Source organism: Notechis scutatus, chromosome 8, assembly GCF_049901735.1.
Source record: "Notechis scutatus isolate UNSWTSFEM ecotype Mainland chromosome 8, rNotScu1.2, whole genome shotgun sequence".
Lineage (NCBI taxonomy): Eukaryota > Metazoa > Chordata > Lepidosauria > Squamata > Elapidae > Notechis > Notechis scutatus.
The window spans coordinates 18,181,311-18,199,060 of record NC_142016.1 but is presented as its reverse complement, the minus strand read 5'-3'; the positions used below and the strand labels follow the sequence as shown (position 1 = coordinate 18,199,060).

The window sequence follows — 17,750 nt, the reverse complement described above, 5'->3', positions numbered from 1 at the left end:
CAGATAGATAGATAGACAGACAGACAGACAGATGGATAGATGGATGGATGGATGGATGGATGGATGGATGGATGGATGGATGGATGGAGGGAGGGAGAGAGAGAGAGAGAGAGACGGATGATGGATGACGGATGGATGGATGGATGGATGGATGGACAGACAGATAGATACTTTTATATTTTTTATTATTTCTATGCCACTCAATTCCATAAAGATTTTGAGTGGCGTACAATAACTCAAAAGTCAAATCTGAAGGATTAAAACAAAAAAAAACAAACCAAAAACTAACCCCAGAACTAAGCAAAGCAAAACCCAAAAGGCAAAGGAGAAGGAAAAGAGGAAAAGAGGCAAGGATAAACCTACAGGCCACCTGACTGAAGCTGCTTCAGGTCAGAAGCAAAGCTGAGATCTCAGGCTCTTCTTTTTAAGCTGGACTTACTTCCGGAGAAGCGGGGTGGGGTGGGGTGGGGTGAGCAGGAGGGTTCTTGCTGACTTGATCCCATCACAGTGACAACCTCTTCCCTTTTTTTGAGGTTTCCTGCCTAGAGCTATTTCTCTTCCTGTTCTCTCGCTCTTCAGACGGATGTCACCACTACCCCTCCAGTCCCAACGCCCTCACTCTTGGACGCTCTATTCCCAACAAGAAAGACTTCAGGGTCAACGGCAATCCCTCAACTTGGGAACGTCTAATATGGCACAGTTAGGATTCCCAATCCTCCCCATTCTCCTGGGTTTGACCTGGCCTCAGTTGGGTGAGTTGTGTCCCCATTTTTTAATCTCCTTTGGCTTTCTGGCTTAGAAAGAACTTGCCTTTTATTGACTATCCCTTGATGAATATAATTTCCAGGCATTTTCTCAGGCTGTATTTTAAGAGGAAAAATGTGTTAAAGCACATAAATCCTTCTGGTTAGTCTTCTGGGGCTGGTGGTGGCCTCCCAAAGCCAAATCACGAGAAGAATTCTTTCTTCTTCTCTTCTTCTTCTTCTTCTTCTTCTTCTTCTTCTTCTTCTTCTTCTTCTTCTTCTTCTTCTTCTTCTTCTTCTTCTTCTTCTTCTTCTTCTTCTTCTTCTTCTTCTTCTTCTTCTTCTTCTTCTTCTCCTCTCCTCCTCCTCTCCTCCTCCTCCTCCTCTTTCTCCTCTTCTTCTCCTCCTCCCTCTCCTCCTCCTCCTCTTCTCCTCCTCCTCTTCTCCTCCTCCTCCTCCTCCCTCCTCCTCCTCCTCTTCTCTCCCTCCTCCTCCTCCTCCTCCTCTCCTTCTCCTCCTCCTCCTCCCCTCCCCTCCTCCTCCTCCTCTCTCCTCCTCTTCTCTCTCCTCCTCCTCCTCCTCTCTTCTCCTCCTCCTCTTCTCTCCTCCTCCTCCTCCTCCTCCTCCCCTCCTCCTCCTCCTCCTCCTCCTCTTCTTCTTCTTCTCTTCCTCCTCCTCCTCCTCCTCCTCCTCCTCCTCTTCTTCTCCTCCTCCTCCTCCTCCTCCTCCTCTTCTCCTCCTCCTCCTCCTCCTCCTCCTCCTCCTCCTCCTCCTCCTCCTCCTCCTCCTCTTCTTCTCTCCTCCTCCTCCTCCTCCTCCTCCTCCTCCTCCTCCTCCTCCTCCTCCTCCTCCTCCTCTTCCTCCCTCCTCCTCCTCCTCCTCCTCCTCCTCCTCCTCCTCCTCCTTCTTTTTCTTCTTCTGTTGGCCCTTTTCTAACTACAGCCTCCCAGACCATCTTTTTAAAACCACTGTTTGCTATATCTCTGAAGGGTTTGGAAGGCTTCTGTAAAGCCTGTAATCTTATAGGACACTTTAACAAACAGTTTCAGATGGGGAAAAAAATCTCTGGAAAATTTTGGGGTGTCACAACCACAGGAAATGCAACCTGAGGATATGAGTACAAAATGATTCCTTGGGTCTTCTGATTCTCTGTTCAGCTATCAGTAATGGGCTTGGTATTCCTGCTCCATTATGTCAAAAATGTACAATCCTTCATACCAGTTGCAAAGAACCCAATGTGTGGGAGGGAAGGAGGGAAGGGCCGGCCATCAAGTTGAGCCCTCTGCATGATATAATACAGCCTGTGACACAGTCCTCAGAGGAAATGTGTTGTGGCTTATGGCGTGAAACAGTTCAGCTACAATCTGCACAGCAGCTATTAATCCTCCTCCCTTACATCTTTTATTTTAAACATTTAAAATACCGTGTTTTTCTCTTACTCTTTCTCTTCTAAATCATGAGAGAACTAGGGGTGTTGGTAGTGAAGAGACATAAAATGGGAGATGGAAACCCACCCACCCACCCCACACGCACACTTCCAAGACATTCTAACCAGCGTCTTTGGGTTTGAAAATATCACTGATACCAACACTCACAAATTAGCAGATTAAACAATAGCTCTATTCATACAACTGGCATAAAGGTGGCATAATTTTAATCTCACTTACATTTTTGTGGCCTAGTGTGCTGTCAACTCACTAGGCTAATATATAACTCAACCCGTTGCGCAATCTCAGAAAATTTATTGATTTAGTAACACGGTTAATTATGCCGAGTGAAACGGAAGGTTTATACTAACAAGAGCAACTCCTCCAACTCCGTTCAACACAACACAGTTGCTTCTCAACACTGCCAGAGGGAGCTTTCTTTCCCCCCCTTCTTGAAAAAGGTTAGAAAAATTAAAACACCATGATCCAAATTACTTTCACAAATGTTGAATCTTTACTCTGTTTATTTCTCTAGATTAAAGCAATTAAAAGATACAAAAGGGAACCAATTGTTTTTGCCTCTCTAATGGCTTTACAGACCTAAAACTCACCTGTAGATATAAATGCTCTATTATAGTCCCTTTCTGAATAATCGATGGTGGCAAAAAAAAATAAAAAATAGGCGGAGTGTGGCAGAATCTTTTCTTGATTAATAAATGGCAGATGCTTTCATGAGCTACAGCTCACGTCATCCAAGTGGCTAGGTTGATATAGGATTCAGTGGGGGTGAAGTGGGAACCATTGCTAAATGTGCACACATTGAAAAGTGTCAGGCAATCTCAGAAGGCCTCCAACCCAATGAGGTTTTTAGCACATTACATCAGTTCATTGATTACTTGCTTGTAATGTGTCTCATGTATAACTTGGGTCTGCGTAACCGGGCTGTCTCCCTTTCCTTTCTCCCACCTTCACCATTGAAATCCTATGTTGGTCTAACTCAGTGTTAGAGCAGCTACTCATTGTATCATCTCTGGAAAAAATGAATTGGGGAGGAATGGGTGGGCTTGCTTAAATGATGTCACAAACTAGATAACAAACACAGCCTCCTTTTTTTCTTATCTCTTTCACAGGAGCTGCCCAAGTTGCAAATGGTAAGAGCCATTTCACTTCCTTCTTCATAAATAGTGGCCTAGCTAGCCGGTACATGACACAGAAAGAAAACAGGGAAGTGCCACAAAAATGAATGTGTTTTGGGAACAGCCTTCACAAGTCTGGTGCCCTACAAAGGTTTTGAACTACGAGTCCCCTCCAACTCTTTGTTGGAGTATTTATGCTGCCTGGATGATTATGGGAGTTTGTTTATCAGGGGTTCTTTTTCCCACGGAGAAAAATCTATGTGGTCACTAGAAGTCAAACATGACTTGATAGCACATTAATAAATCAATCAGATTTATATCATACTAATATAGCTGAAGGTGGGACTGGCTGCTCCCCTGTTTGACCCACAAAGAGCAAATTTTGTGAAGTGAGTTGGGGGGGAGAGAGAGTGACTGGCTGCAAAACCTTGTCTAGCATTTTTCACGGCTATGCCACACTAGATCCGGAATTAACATCCAGTCATAACCGTAAGGCATTCTATTGGAAAAAGATGGTTTAGACAAGGCAGCTTGTCCTCTGGTATACAAATAGGCGAACCGTTGCTGTTTAAAATTTTAGTGCTGCGCCAATTGTTTCTCCACACTGCTTCTCTGCAGGAGAACTACTAACATTTGTAATTAATATGCTCCGTAGGTATAGATATTTCTTGAGTGTACTTTCCCTTCTCGTGTAGATTTCTCTATAGCAGGAATGGTGAAACTTGTAGGCTTAGCGTGTCAAAAATTTGGAAACTGCCCAACATGACTCTGCTGGCATGTCACACGCATATGCATACAAGCATGTACCCACCTGCCCGCCCCCCACAAGTACAAAGAGAGAGACAGAGACAGAGAGAGACAGAGAGACAGACAGAGACAAAGACAGAGAGACAAAGAGAGAGAGACAGAGAGTGAGAGAGAGAGACACAGAGAGAGAGAGAGAGAGAGAGAGAGAGACAGAAACAGACAGAGAGAGAGAGACAGAGACGGACAGAGAGACAGAGTGAGAGAGACAGAGTGAGAGAGAGACAGAGAGAGACAGACAGAGAGAGAGACAGAGAGAGAGACGCACACAGAGAGAAAGAGAGAAAGAGAAAGAGAGACAGAGAGAGACAGAGAGACAGACGGAGACAAAGACAGAGAGACAGAGAGAGAGAGACAGACACAGAGAGAAACAGAGACAGACAGAGACAAAGACAGAGAGACAGAGACAGAGAGACAGAGACAGAGAGTGAGAGAGACACACACACAGAGAAAGAGAGAGATAGAGACAGAGGCAGAAACAGAGACAGACAGACAGAGAGACAGACAGAGAGACAGAGTGAGAGAGAGAGACAGAGAGAGAGAGAGAGAGAGACAGACAGACAGACAGACAGACAGAGAGAGAGAGACGCACACAGAGAGAAAGAGAGACAGAGAAAGAGAGACAGAGAGACAGAGAGACACAGAGAGAAACACAAAAGTAAAAAAAATTCTCAACACCCCAGGCCTCAGCTTCAACTCTAGTGCCACCACTGTCACGGAAGAAGGCCACCTTGTGCCACTCTTCAGGCACGTGACCTTTGGGGAATGATGTCACCCTAATCTTCTTGAAGCAGCTTCGAAGAATGCTCTTCTGCAGCCTCTGCAGCCTCCAAAAACTTCACAAAAGCACACCTCATTCTCACAAGAGTTTTATAAGCTTTACTTCTGGAGGCCTCAGGAGCTGCACAAGAAAACGCACCCTGTTTTCATACGGCCTCTGAAAATCATGTGAGAAAGAGGGGGGAGTGCTTTTTGAGAAAAGTTGTTGTCGGGTGTTGATGAATGCTGATGTGTGTCGTTCCCCCACCCCATAAAAACATTGTGGTGTGACATCTTTGACATGCATATCATGGGTTCGCCATCACTGCTGTATTGACTTCTCCAGATTGTTGAACAAACCCAACACCTGCTTGCTCTCAGGAATGGCATAGCATCTGGTGTTTTCAATCTAGTCTCCAAGTTCTGCATTCTATTGTATTTATTTATAGATTCAGTCTGATCCTTATTAAAGGGGGAAAAATGCCTTTTGCAATGTCTTCACTCCTTGCTCTTAAACGGATAGGCCAAAATTTTGAAATTTAGGTTGTACAATGAAATCCGCTCATTTCGAATTTTGCAGCTGTGGTGTTAATGAGGAAGCAGCCGTAATGATGCAACTCACCTAGAGAAAAGTGCATTATGTGTAGGGGGGAAAAATAGCTTGCAGAAATGGTCACAACCTGAAAAAGATAGCAAGACGTGGAGAATTGTGCACAAAGGTGTTTTTTTTAACATGCAGCGGGTCCTATACTCTACTTTATAATTCTATAAAAGTGAAAGAATGCTCATCCCTGCATTCAATCTCTGGAGTTATAAATAAAGATTACAAGCTGAAGTTTTAAAACTCCAATTTAGCAACAGGCCAAGCAGCCGTGACTCGCTTTTCCTGTTTTCTTCTGCTGATCTTTGATTATAATAAATTAAAATGGAAAACTGTTTCTTCCCTGATCCAATTGTCTCCCCCTTTTCCCCGAACCTGCTGCAACTATTCTAGGCTGCAAATGCAAGCAGGAAACAGAGTGAGTAAAAAAAAAGATCTGATAAAAAAAAAATAGAAAAATGTGCATATTGCTGCTAACTCTTCTGACGTTCCTAGAGCTGCATGAAAGATGCAAGGAGACTCCCTAACGTTGCATCTGCCCTAAATTGGGGATGTTTCTGTAGAGAAGGTTATTTTGGCTTAATGGTAGGGCCAGCCTAATAGAAAAGAATATCTGTAGCTCGAGGCTGAGCCATGGAGTTCTTGGTTCTCTCCAAGCTTGGGTTGTTTAGCTGCAGACTAGAGGTGGTATTCAGCAGGTTCTGACCAGTTCTGGAAAACTGGTAGCAGAAATTTTGAGTAGTTCAGAGAACCGGCCAATGCCACCTCTGACTGGCCCCGCCCCCATCTATTCTCCACCTCCCGAGTCCCAGCTGATCGGCTGGGTCTTCTTTGGTTGCCTTGCACAGGAGAACGGAGCTGGAAAGCAGGTTAGTGGGGCAGGGAGGGAATGGGGATTTTGCAGTATCCTTCCCCTGCCATGCTCACCAAGCCAAGCCATGCCACGCCCACCAAACCATGCCACACCCACCAAGCCATGTCCACAGAAACAGTAGTAAAAACAATTTGAATCCCACCACTGCTGCTGACATCTGACTATACCTGACCAGGTAACATCATCAGTGCAGTGATGGTGTTACCTGACCAGGTAATAAAGCCATCTGTTTTGCAAGCAAACAACCAAGCTCAGAGAGCACTTAGGACCTCATGGTAGAACCAGCTTCTCATTGCCAAGAAATTAGGGCTGAAATGATACATGAAGCCCCAGAAAGCAGGTCTCTAGGCTTCTCACGGTTCTATCCTTTTTAATCCCCAGATTATGGCCATTGCTATCAGATCAATCCCGGTACCATTGCAGGAGTCGTGCTGGGAGATTTGTTCCTGACTTTGCTCATTGCTCTTGGAGTCTACTACGTGGTCAGCTGTATCTATAAACAGCAAGCAACCAGCAGTGGTAAGGAGGAGAGATTCCCACATCCCCAGTGCACACTTTCCCCTTGAAGAAATGTCAGTGCTTGATGGTGCGTGGATCTAAGTGAAAGAGACTTTTGTGCCCACAGCAAATGGCTGTGTGCTGAATGCGCACTTGGCAAAGTCGACGGTGTTAGCTGGCCTTGACCCTCACTGTTTTAGCATACCATCCATGCCAAGTACAATCTGCGGAGCCTCCATAAGACAAGGTCGTAGAAACGGAGTTTTTCAAACTTGGCAACTTTAAGATGGGTGTCAGCCTTGGAAGCCATAATTTACTCGGGAGCTTTGAGGCTGCCACATTCAGTGCCTGGGAACTTGGGAGGGGCGATAGAAGACCAAACAGAACAACATTCTTTTCTCAGAGTTTCAAGGACATGTTGCTCTGCACCTGGAGGGGAGCGACTGGAGGGATGTCTCCAATTGGGACGAAGATTTGCTTGGGCCATGTGTTGGACTGATGGGTGCAGGGGATGGATCTTTGATTTCTCTTTTGGGAAGGGAAAACCCAGAACTCTCAAAATTGGGTTTTCCCAGATGTGCCAATAGGGCAACTCTAATAAAATGGAACTTTGAGGAATTGTTTGTCTCAGAGTTTATTGGTTTGAAGTTGGTTAGTTGGAACATTGACAATGGGTGGACTTCATCTCCCAGAATTCCCTAGCCGGCATGGCTTAACAAAAGCCATGGCTGGCTGGGGAATTCTAGGAGTTGAAATCCACCCATCTTAAAGTTGCCATGCTTGAAAAACTGTTCTAGATTATAACGCAACCCTAATGCATTTGGGAAAAAGAGAAGGATCTGTGCTTTCTTCTTAGCAGAGAAAAAGGAAGAGAACGGGTTAAAAAGCTTCTCTTGATCTATCTATATCTATCGATCTATATCTATAATCTACATTTATATCATATCTATCATCTATCTATCTATCTATCTATCTATCTATCTATCTATCTATCTATCTATCTATCTATCTATCATCATCTATCATCTATCTATCTATCTATCTATCTATCTATCTATCTATGTATCTATCTATCATCTATCTATCTATCTATCTATCTATCTATCTATCTATCATCTCTCTATCTGTCATCTGAAGTATTATAAAAGGAGCTTTAAAATGGAGGAAGGCAGCAGAGAGACAAGCTAGAATTCTTCAGAAAACCGTCTTGGTAAGGAAGTCAGTGTCCACTGAAACACGTGGTCAGATGGACCTCTTTTTATTTTTAAGCCCAAAGAAGGTCAGGTGGCATTGTCTGAAAATTCAAGTTGGGCAATCCTAGCTTGAAGCCGCAGCCTTTCAGTAAACCATTAACCACAGTTTCAGTGTCGCATCATTTCAGCAAGTGAGATAACGCAACCTCCGTTCCCATCTCTTGATTCTCTTTGGGTAGAATCTCAAAAATATGTTTCATACACTCACAGCCTTCTCTTTCTTCTTAGCAAACAAGGCTCAGCATGAATCTCCCTATGAGGTAAGTATAATGTATAAACACTATATTTACTTTTCTTCCTGTGGTCTCCATTGTGGGTTGTGGAGTGACAGCTGCAGCTTCTCTGCTAGCCTGGGAGGGAGAAAAAAGGAGTTGATGACATTTAACATTGCATGCACATGCACACAATGTGGGCCCTACTACAGGAAGCCAGGTTGCATGCAATAGTAAGGCTGGGTTTGTTTCTGGGTCAGCTTGTCGTCATGCTGCACCACCATCCATGATTTGGGCAGGTTATTTTGAACACAACAGTTGTCTTTTGTTAAGCCAGGTTTAGAATTTGCAACGTTGTAGAAACCGAGTCAGAGAGAATGCAGGCTACTGTGTGATTTGTTGAGTTTTAACTCAATGTGAATCCAATCATGACACATGCTATACTTAAATGTGTGTTATTGATTATGTGCTATCAAGTTGGTGTCAACCAAGCATTCCCAATAACTAAGAATTTTATCACAGATTTGCCGGAAAGTCTGACTGTTTAGTTCCAATATGTAGCAATATGTAAATGTTGCTAAGGAGGGGAACACTAAATGCAGCTAATTCATAATGTTTGTCATCTCTTGGCTAAATAGAATCTTCATACATTCTCTGGAGAGTATAGATTGTGGAGAAATAGGAAGATGGGTGGTTAATATTATGCCTGATTTGCATTTGATTTTTCTGAAGACATCTGGTCAGGCTCAAAAGAAAATTTTGCTAATTTATCAGAGCTTCGGATTCTTTGAGAAAAGGAGAATGATAATGTACGCACACATCCTCTTTCTGATCCCACAGGAACTTCAAGGTCAGCGAGTGGATATATACAGTGACTTGAAAAATCCAGCTTCCCGAATTTCTTACAGATAATCTTCCTCCACTTCCTTGACCTTCTAATATGAAATAAGAAATTCTGAGATTGAAGTCATTTTCAACAGCTCCAACTGTTGTGTGCAAGCTTTCCACTGTGAAGTTCTACCTGACTGTTTTCCCTATATAACATCTTGCACTTCAATCAACATTTAATCTATTTTCAAAACTGTCTGTTTCTCCCACTACCCATACTTGCTACTCGTTTAATAAGTGTGTCACCTAAGGTTGCTTGGGCAATCGAGATGGCTTATAAATTGAACAAATAAGTAAATAAACATTGACATATTTAGGACAGTATTACCCGAATCACCATTCATTCCACTCATTGGTGGTCACATCATTGAAAGTGTTCTTCAGGAAATGTGAACTCACTGTTCTCCAAACAGAAGCATTATTTCTGCCCAGATAGAGGAGATGAACGGCATAAAAATGTAATCAATAAATAACAAAATAATTTCAAAGTAGACAGTTTCTCGCATAGCAATCCAGACCATGTCTCTCATCAGACTCATAGACCTAACTGAACCTGAGTTGTCCCCATAACCATATATCCAAAGGAGGCTGCCTGGAAGATTTGGGGAAACTATTTTTTAGATTTTCTTTTTTCATGGAAGCCTCTCAGTTCCTTTTGTTTCTTTTTTCTTTGCTCAAAAACAAAAGGATTGAATTCAGGCATAGCTGCCTTTAGATTTTGAGGAAATTTACATTAATTGAAATTAATAGGGTCTTAAAACCGGATGAATTTGATTTTCAATGAAGTTCATTAAATTCACTTCCAATCCAATAAGTTCCACCATTTTTTTAAAGATGTGGAAAGCCCAAATGCATGGTTGTTATGGAAGATGTATAAATTGCTTTTACTAGTGCTATTTGTTTATTAACTTCTTCTGGTATACACTGAGTTCCAGGGAGAAGCATTTCCCATAACCTGCTTTTAATTAGAAAGACTAGAAAGTCAACCTTGGCCCTCTAACATGCAAGGTGATGTTCTATCAACTAAGGAAAGAGAACTTCTAAAACAAGGGTATCCAACTTGGCAACTTTAGGACTTGTGGAATTTCAACCTCCCAGAATTCCCCCAACCAGCATGGCTGGCTGAGGAATTCTGAGAGTTGAAGTCCACAAGTCTTAAATGTTGCCAAGATTGGACAGCCCTGATGTACGAGATCCTCATTTCCTTTGCTTCCTGTTTAAGTGCATGGTTGGCATATTGTTTATGGATTTGCTTTACTTTTATTACCTTTTTTGCATATAATTTGTGTATATTTTTTCATTGAGGGTTTTTTTTTTCCATTCAATAAAGTTTGCTTTGCTAAAATACGGAGAAAATCCCATGCCTCTGATTGCTGTAAAGCATGGGTGTCAAACTCAATCACGTCATGTGATGTATCGTGACATATCATGATGATTTTTTGCCTTTGCGGAGCCGGGGTGGGCATGGCCTGCGCAGGATGAATCCGGCCCATGGGCCACCAGTTTGAAAAGCCTGCAAGAGAATGGCTGGATTCTCATCTCAAACTAAATTAAAGATTACCCCACAGGGCCACCCAGGGATGTATACCAAGGCTCTAGATGGGTATATTAGAAGCCAGGAGAGGATAAGGCAGACACGAAGCCACAGGGGAAAAACCAGGGGTGGGATTCAAATTTATTAACAACCGGTTCTGTAGGCGTGGCTTAGTTGGTGGTCATGGCTTGGTGGTCATGTTATTTGCTGGGTGTGGACAACTCAATATCACTCACATTGAGGCACGCATCTCCTTGCCTGGCCTCTCATGACTGTTGGGATGCTGCAACAATCGTAAGTGTGAAAAATGGTCATAAGTCACTTGTTTCAGTGCCATTGTAACTTCGAACGGTCACTCCACACAAGCAAAGTTACCAGCAAAGGAGGGGGAAAAAACTCCAGAGAAGTTCCTGAGACAGGAAGTCTAGTCCTGCCAAGAATGTAAGAAGGGTTAACGGAGAGGCAGTTTCTGTAAGCAACACCAGAATGTTTCCTTCCTGCCTTCCTTACAGGATTAGGCCAGTAATTTCTTCTAACAACCGGTTCTCCCAACTGCTTAGAATGTTAACAACCGGTTCTCGCGAATAGGTGCGAACCTGTAGAATCCCACCCCTGGGGCCACCCCACCTGTGAGAGTCTCCTAGCTTGATTTCTCAAATACAAAATTTAAAATAAAAGTAAAACAACAGCTGAAATTTCACAATCTCTCTGATCTTGTGATATCCTTCAACAATTATGGAGATAGTTTGCCTCATGACTGCATTCAATGACCTTTAATTGCCAGGTTTCTAGCAATGTAGAAAAACCATTAAAAAGTTAAGAAGTTCTAAGCTGGTTTACCGGTGATCAGGCTCTATTGTGCTTAAGGCTATTTCTGCAGAATGGATTTCTCCATGATAATAGCAGTAACCGTGAAAGGGATCTTGACGTCTTAGTGGACAACCAATTAAATATGAACTAGCAATGTGCAGCGGCAGCCAGTAAAGCCTACACAATCCTAAAATGCATTAACAGAGACAGAGGGATACAGTCAAGATCAAGGGAGGTACTAATACCACTCTATAAAGCCTTAGTAAGACCACACCTAGAGTACTGCATGCAGTTTTGATCCCCACACTATAAAAAAGATGTTGAGACTCTGGAAAGAATGCAGAGAAGAGCAACCAGGATGATTAAGGGATTAGAGACTAAAACATATGAAGAGCATGAAGAGTGAAGAGAAGGACCAGGGGAGACATGATAGCAGTGTCCCAATATTTGAGGGGCTGCCGCAGAGAGGAGGGGGTCAAGTTATTTTCCAAAGCACCTGAAGGCCAGACAAGTAATAATGGATGGAAACTGAACAAGGAGAAATTTTCTGACAGTGAGAACAATCCATCCGTGGAACTACTTGCCCTCGGAAGTTATGGGAGCTTCATCCCTGGAAACTTTCAAGAAGAGATTGGACTGCCATCTGTCAGAAATGGGGTAGGGTCTCTTGCTTGGGCAGGGGGTGAGATTGGACTAGATGACCTACAAGGTCCCTTCCAACTCTGTTAATCTAATCTAAACACCCCAGTTCTAGCACTGATGATGTTACCTAATTTGGTTCATGAAATGTCTGCAAGAAAACGAACAAGCTCAGAGAGCACCAAGGACCCCTCATTTCAACCTTGAGCTATAAATATTATCCTTTATTGGAACCCCAGTTCAGTTTGGATGCAAGCTTGAAATTCCTTTTAGCCTTAGTTGAGCTCAATCAAGACCGCTGCAGCAGTGGGCAAATTATTAATCAAGATCACTTAGAGATATTGGCTTTTAACTTTGCCCCCTCCCTTGCAAATATCAGATTCATCAACTGTGCAGGGGTGAAACAAAATGGGCAGGGCATGCAAACCGCAGTGAAATTCATATGCCGTCTGCATGATCTTAGGCAGCTAGTGAATTACAAAATGTACCAATCTGCATTCAGGGGTTGGGCACTTATTGGCTGTGTGCTTCACTTCTTTCTAATTAGCTGCTTTTCAACATAGCCATGCATAAATGTAAAAGCCACAAGCTATTTCCTGCTGGCTCATTGAAGAGCTGTGCAGCTGACAATGGAGGGCATGTGTTCTCTGTTCCGTCCCATAGAAGCTACTGCAGGACCCAGGTACCCATACCGAAATGAACACTGCAGGTTTGTCCTACACCAGGGATCAGTAACCTTAAACACTCAAAGAGCCATAAAGGTTCTAACCGGAAGCCCCCCCCCTCTGGACCCAATTGGAAGTCCGGTTCCCCACCATAGAGTCTCCTCCTAGCGTGGCATCCTTTTTCTTCTACCTGCCCTAACCTAAAGCCCTATCAATTGTGGAGCCGATTGGCAACAGTGAGGCGCAGCAGGGGGATGAAAGAGCCACATGTGGCTCCAGAGCTGCGGGTTGCTGACTCCTGTACTACACACTGAACCATCAACCAGCCAGACAAGTATAAACCATGAGATACTTTCACGTAGGGTTGGCTTGTTTGGGGTGCTGTGTATCATGTGCATACAGTCATGTGACTGGTCCCGCCCCCATCTATTCTCTGCCTCCCAAGTCCCAGCTGATTGGCCGGTTCTTCTTTGGTTGTCCTGCACAGGAGAACGGAGCTGGAAAGCAGGTTAGTGGGGTGGGGAGGAAAGAGAGATTTTGCGGTATCCTTCCCCTGCCACGCCCACCAAGCCATGCCCACAGAACCAGTAGTAGAAATAATTTGAATCCCGCCACTGGACAGCATAGGTGCAAGATTTAATCTGGAACTGAGTTGGTGGACCCTTTTGTCATTGATGAGGAGACTTGCTCCATCCCACTGGTCTGCTCCTCAGAGTTTCTTCTTCCTTCCTAAAATGCTGGAGCCATTTCTTGTAATTTACAATTTCTTGTAAATTCCTGTCCTGTGGTGCCCTTTGGCCACTCTACTAGATAGTGGCTCTTCGTTTTGTTTCCTTCACTCCAAAAAGCAAAAATGAGAAGGAAGCCAGGTAATATTCGTTCACCAACTTGCATTCAATTTGGGTGGCCACAATATAAAAATGATGTTGAGACTCTAGAAAGAGTGCAGAGAAGAGCAACAAAGATGATTAAGGGACTGGAGGCTAAAACATATAAAGAAAAGTTGCTGGAATTGGGTATGACTAGTGTAATGAAAAGAAGGACTAAGGAATGACGCGGTAGCAGTGCCCCAATCTCTAAAGGACTGCCACAAAGAAGTGGGGGTCAACCTATTCTCCAAAACACCTTGAAAGCAGGACAAGAAGCAATGGGTGAAAACTAATCAAGGAGAGAAGGAACTTAGAACTAAGGAGGAATTTCCTGACAGAACAATTAATCAGTGGGACAACTTGCCTCCAGAAGTTGTGAATGCTCCAACACTGGAAGTTTTTAAGAAGAGATTGGATAACCATTTGTCTGAAGTGATGTAGGGTTGCCTGCCTAAGCAGGGGGGTTGGACTAGAAGACCTCCAAGGTCCCTTCCAACTCTGTCATTCTGTTCTGTTCTGATCAACTAGGCCGGGCCAAAAACTGCACAGGACAATGTAAAGCATAGTGAAGCCCATATGCCATCTGCATGATCTTAGCTAACTGGTTAATTACAAAACACACCAATCTGTACTATAGCGTTGGGCAATCATTGGACATACCCTCACGTTTTCTTTTTTAATTAGTGGCCTTGCAACATAGCCACGCACAGTTCAAAGCCACAAGCTACTTCCCTCTCCTGGCTCGCTGCAGGGAAGCGTACCTGAAGACAGAACATTTTTTGGGTTGCAGAACCCAGGTGTCCAAACTTAAACAAAGATTTTAGTTTAGTTTACTTTGTTGTCATTGCACCTCGTACAATGAAATCTAACACCATCTTCAATGCACATTATTATAACTATAAAAAATAAAATACACACATCCTTTGCATTCTGTACAATTGAATTGAAAACCCCTGATATTGCATTAATGTTGCACTATATAGTAGAATTCAGTATAGTTATTGCTGTGGGATAGAAGCTGCTTTTCAGCCTATTTGTCCTTGCTTTTATTATCCTGTACCATCTGCCAGATGGTAATAGTTTAAAAAAAAGGGTTCCCAGGATGAGATGGATATTTGAGAATGTTTTGAACTTTCTTAAGGCAGTGGGAGCCATAAAGCTTTTCCAAAGAGGGGAGAGGGCAACCAATGATCCTCTGGGCAATGATGTTAACCCTCTGGAGTGCTTTCCTGTCTGCCCCTGTGCAATTGGCAAACCATACAGAGGTGCAGTAAGTGAAGATACTCTCTAGGGTGCAGCAGTAGAAGGTCACCAGCAGTTTTTCATTCCGTTGTTGTTTCCTGAAAAGTCTCAGGTAGTATAATCTCTGATGGGCCCTTTTGATCAGTGCCACAGTGTGAGCACCTCAGATCAGGTCCTCTTTTATGGGAACACCCAGAAACTTAAAACTGGCCCCTTGATCCACTCTGTCTCCATTGATAAGCAAGGGCTGGATGCCTGATCTGTTCCTTCTATAGTCCACTATAATCAGGGATGGGATTCAACCGGTGTAACAACTAGTTCGGTGAGCACACGGACGCAATGTTTTAAAAACACCCATTTTCAGCTCTGAAACTTACCTTCTACTGCAGCCCTGGTGAGTAAAACAGCTGAGGCGCGGCAATCCACTGTGCAACAAGAATCAGCTGAGCTGCCAAACACAGAAATAAAGGACAAACTAGGACAGGGACAGGTAGGTGGGCCAAATGGTCACCGGAAATACCGGTTCACCCGAAATGGTACGAACTGGTAGAATCTCACCCCTGACTATAAGCTCCTTAGTCTTATTGGTGTTAAGGACCAAGTTATTGACTCCACACCACGAAAGCAACTGGGGTCCACCTCATCTTGATAGGCAGACTGTGATGACCTGGGGCATGGCACGCAGTCAGATAATCAGTAGGAGTCCCTTTATTAGCTCCAACTTTGCCCCCAATGACCTGGTTACCTTCTGGGTTGGAGAAAAACTCTCCCAGGAACAGCCTTTGGCTGCAGAGAATCAAGTCCAAAACATGGTCAACAAAAACTGTAACTATAAGTCCAAACAAGGCAAGATGAGGTAATGTCTGGCAGGGCAAGAGAAGGAACTCCAGAAGTGAAGGAATGACAGTAATTCAACCAGGTTGGGAGGATGCCAGGAACGCAGATAACCAAAGTCAACACAAGATAAACTCCCGTTTGTTCCCAGCAGACACCACACTGAGCTTGCATCTCTTTTAAACTCTCTTCCCTGCTGTGCCCAGCCGGACTGTGCCCTTCCCCAGTTTCCTCCACAGCCAATGGAGCCACATTCCCACTCTCTGTCAGCTGTTCATCTTCCTCCTTGGATTCAGACTCTGACAGGGGCATGACACACAGAGATGAGTCCCACCACTGTTGTATCATCTACAAATTTAGTAGTAGTATTACTGGCATGTTTGGGGATGCATTTTACATTCGGGAAATCGCTGTACCATCGACGGAGGAGAGGAATGTACACCATGCCCAGCTCACAGGCAATTGGCCAGTCGGCGATACAGCATATCATGTGCACATAGAAACACAGGGGGGATACATGGAAACATCGAGTAACTAAAACTGAGCGTTTCAGACGCTTTTTAACATCATCCCATTATTATTGGATGTTGTAAAAGCCACTTCGAAGAGAGTATTTATGAAAGAACACTTTTAAAAAGAAAAAGTATTAGAATCAATTCATGAAGAATCTGGATCAAGGGCAAAATATAAAACTGCACACAAAAGAAAAGAAAAATCTTGAAGACAGCCACCAATTTAATTTATACAATGCAGACACTTTTACGAACAAGGGAATAAAAGCTCAAGATAATAGCAAATGGATTTTTGGGGGGGTGGGGAGGAAATGAACACAGAGCCACATAGGCAGGTAAAGATCATAACAGCATTAGAATAATTTGGAGATAAGAAGAACTCTGTAACACTTTTCCCTAGTTTTCTTTTGCCTTATAGATCTCCTTCTTTGAATTTTTAAGAAATTGAAATTCATTTATAGTGTTCTGATATTTCATCTTTACCCTTTCTTCCACCATAGAGAAGAAAATTACTTATCAAAAATTGATAAGCTCATTATAGATTTATTCATTTAAATCAGTGTTTCTCAAGCTCTGCGGCTTTAAGACATGTGGACTTCAGCACCCAGAATTCCCCAGCCAGCAACTGGCTGAGGAATTCTGAGAGTTGAAGTCCACATGTCTGAAAGCAGCTGAGATTGGGAAACCCTGATTTAAATGGATTGCCCACCCGACTCCAGTGGACTCCAATGGACTCTAGAAATAAACATAAAAATAGCAAAAACATTAAATCAGATGGACAATCCAGAGTAAAATGAGGTAAAATGAGTTCAGAGGTATTTCTTGAGAAAAGTACTCCACTCCTCCATTCACAATAGAATTCGCTATGCCTCCAGGGGTTGAAATTTTGGGCCTGGACAATCTGGAACTGTGCTGCCTGCAGTCCGATCTAAGCATAGTTCACAAAATTGTCTGCTATAACATAATCTTGCCTGTCAATGACTTCATCAGCTTCAATCACAATAATACACGGGCGAATAACCAATGCAAACTCAAGGTAAATCACTCCAAACTCGACTGCAGAAAATATGACTTCAGCAACAGAGTGGTCAATGCCTGGAACGCCCTAACTGATTCCATGGTTACAGCCTCAACCCCTCACAGCTTCAATCTAAAATTGTCTACCGTAAACCTCATCCCATTCCCAAGAGGTCCTTAAAGGGGGCGTGCATAAGCGCACCAGAGTGCCTACTATTTTTTTATTTTTATTTATTTGATTTGTCAATCGTTACAAGATAATAGGTATAAGTATATACATAGTTATGAATACATAAAATAGGTACATATAAAAAAAACAAAGAAAACCCAATAGGACAGGGGCGGTAGGTGCGCTTATGCACACTCCCTACAGACCACTTAGGAAAGGGGTGAGGTCAATAGTAGACAGTCTAAGGTTAAAGTTTCTGGGGTT

At 43.3% G+C, this 17,750-nt stretch overlaps 1 protein-coding gene across 2 annotated transcripts; it reads left to right on the top strand.

Moving 5' to 3' along the window:
• The first annotated feature begins 551 nt into the window (after positions 1 to 551).
• On the top strand, positions 552 to 10,542 carry TYROBP (transmembrane immune signaling adaptor TYROBP). 2 transcript variants are annotated; one of them, XM_087970885.1, is made up of 5 exons: positions 552 to 752; positions 3,301 to 3,321; positions 6,726 to 6,860; positions 8,324 to 8,355; positions 9,148 to 10,542. In XM_087970885.1, exons 1-5 carry the CDS (start codon positions 584 to 586, stop codon positions 9,217 to 9,219), a joined length of 429 nt encoding a protein of 142 aa, XP_087827011.1. In that variant the 5' UTR covers positions 552 to 583; the 3' UTR covers positions 9,220 to 10,542. The 2 variants fall into 2 exon arrangements, with proteins under 2 accessions (XP_087827011.1, XP_087827009.1); XM_087970883.1 differs by having other exon boundaries at positions 554 to 752; positions 6,726 to 6,863.
• Positions 10,543 to 17,750: the final 7,208 nt, after the last annotated feature.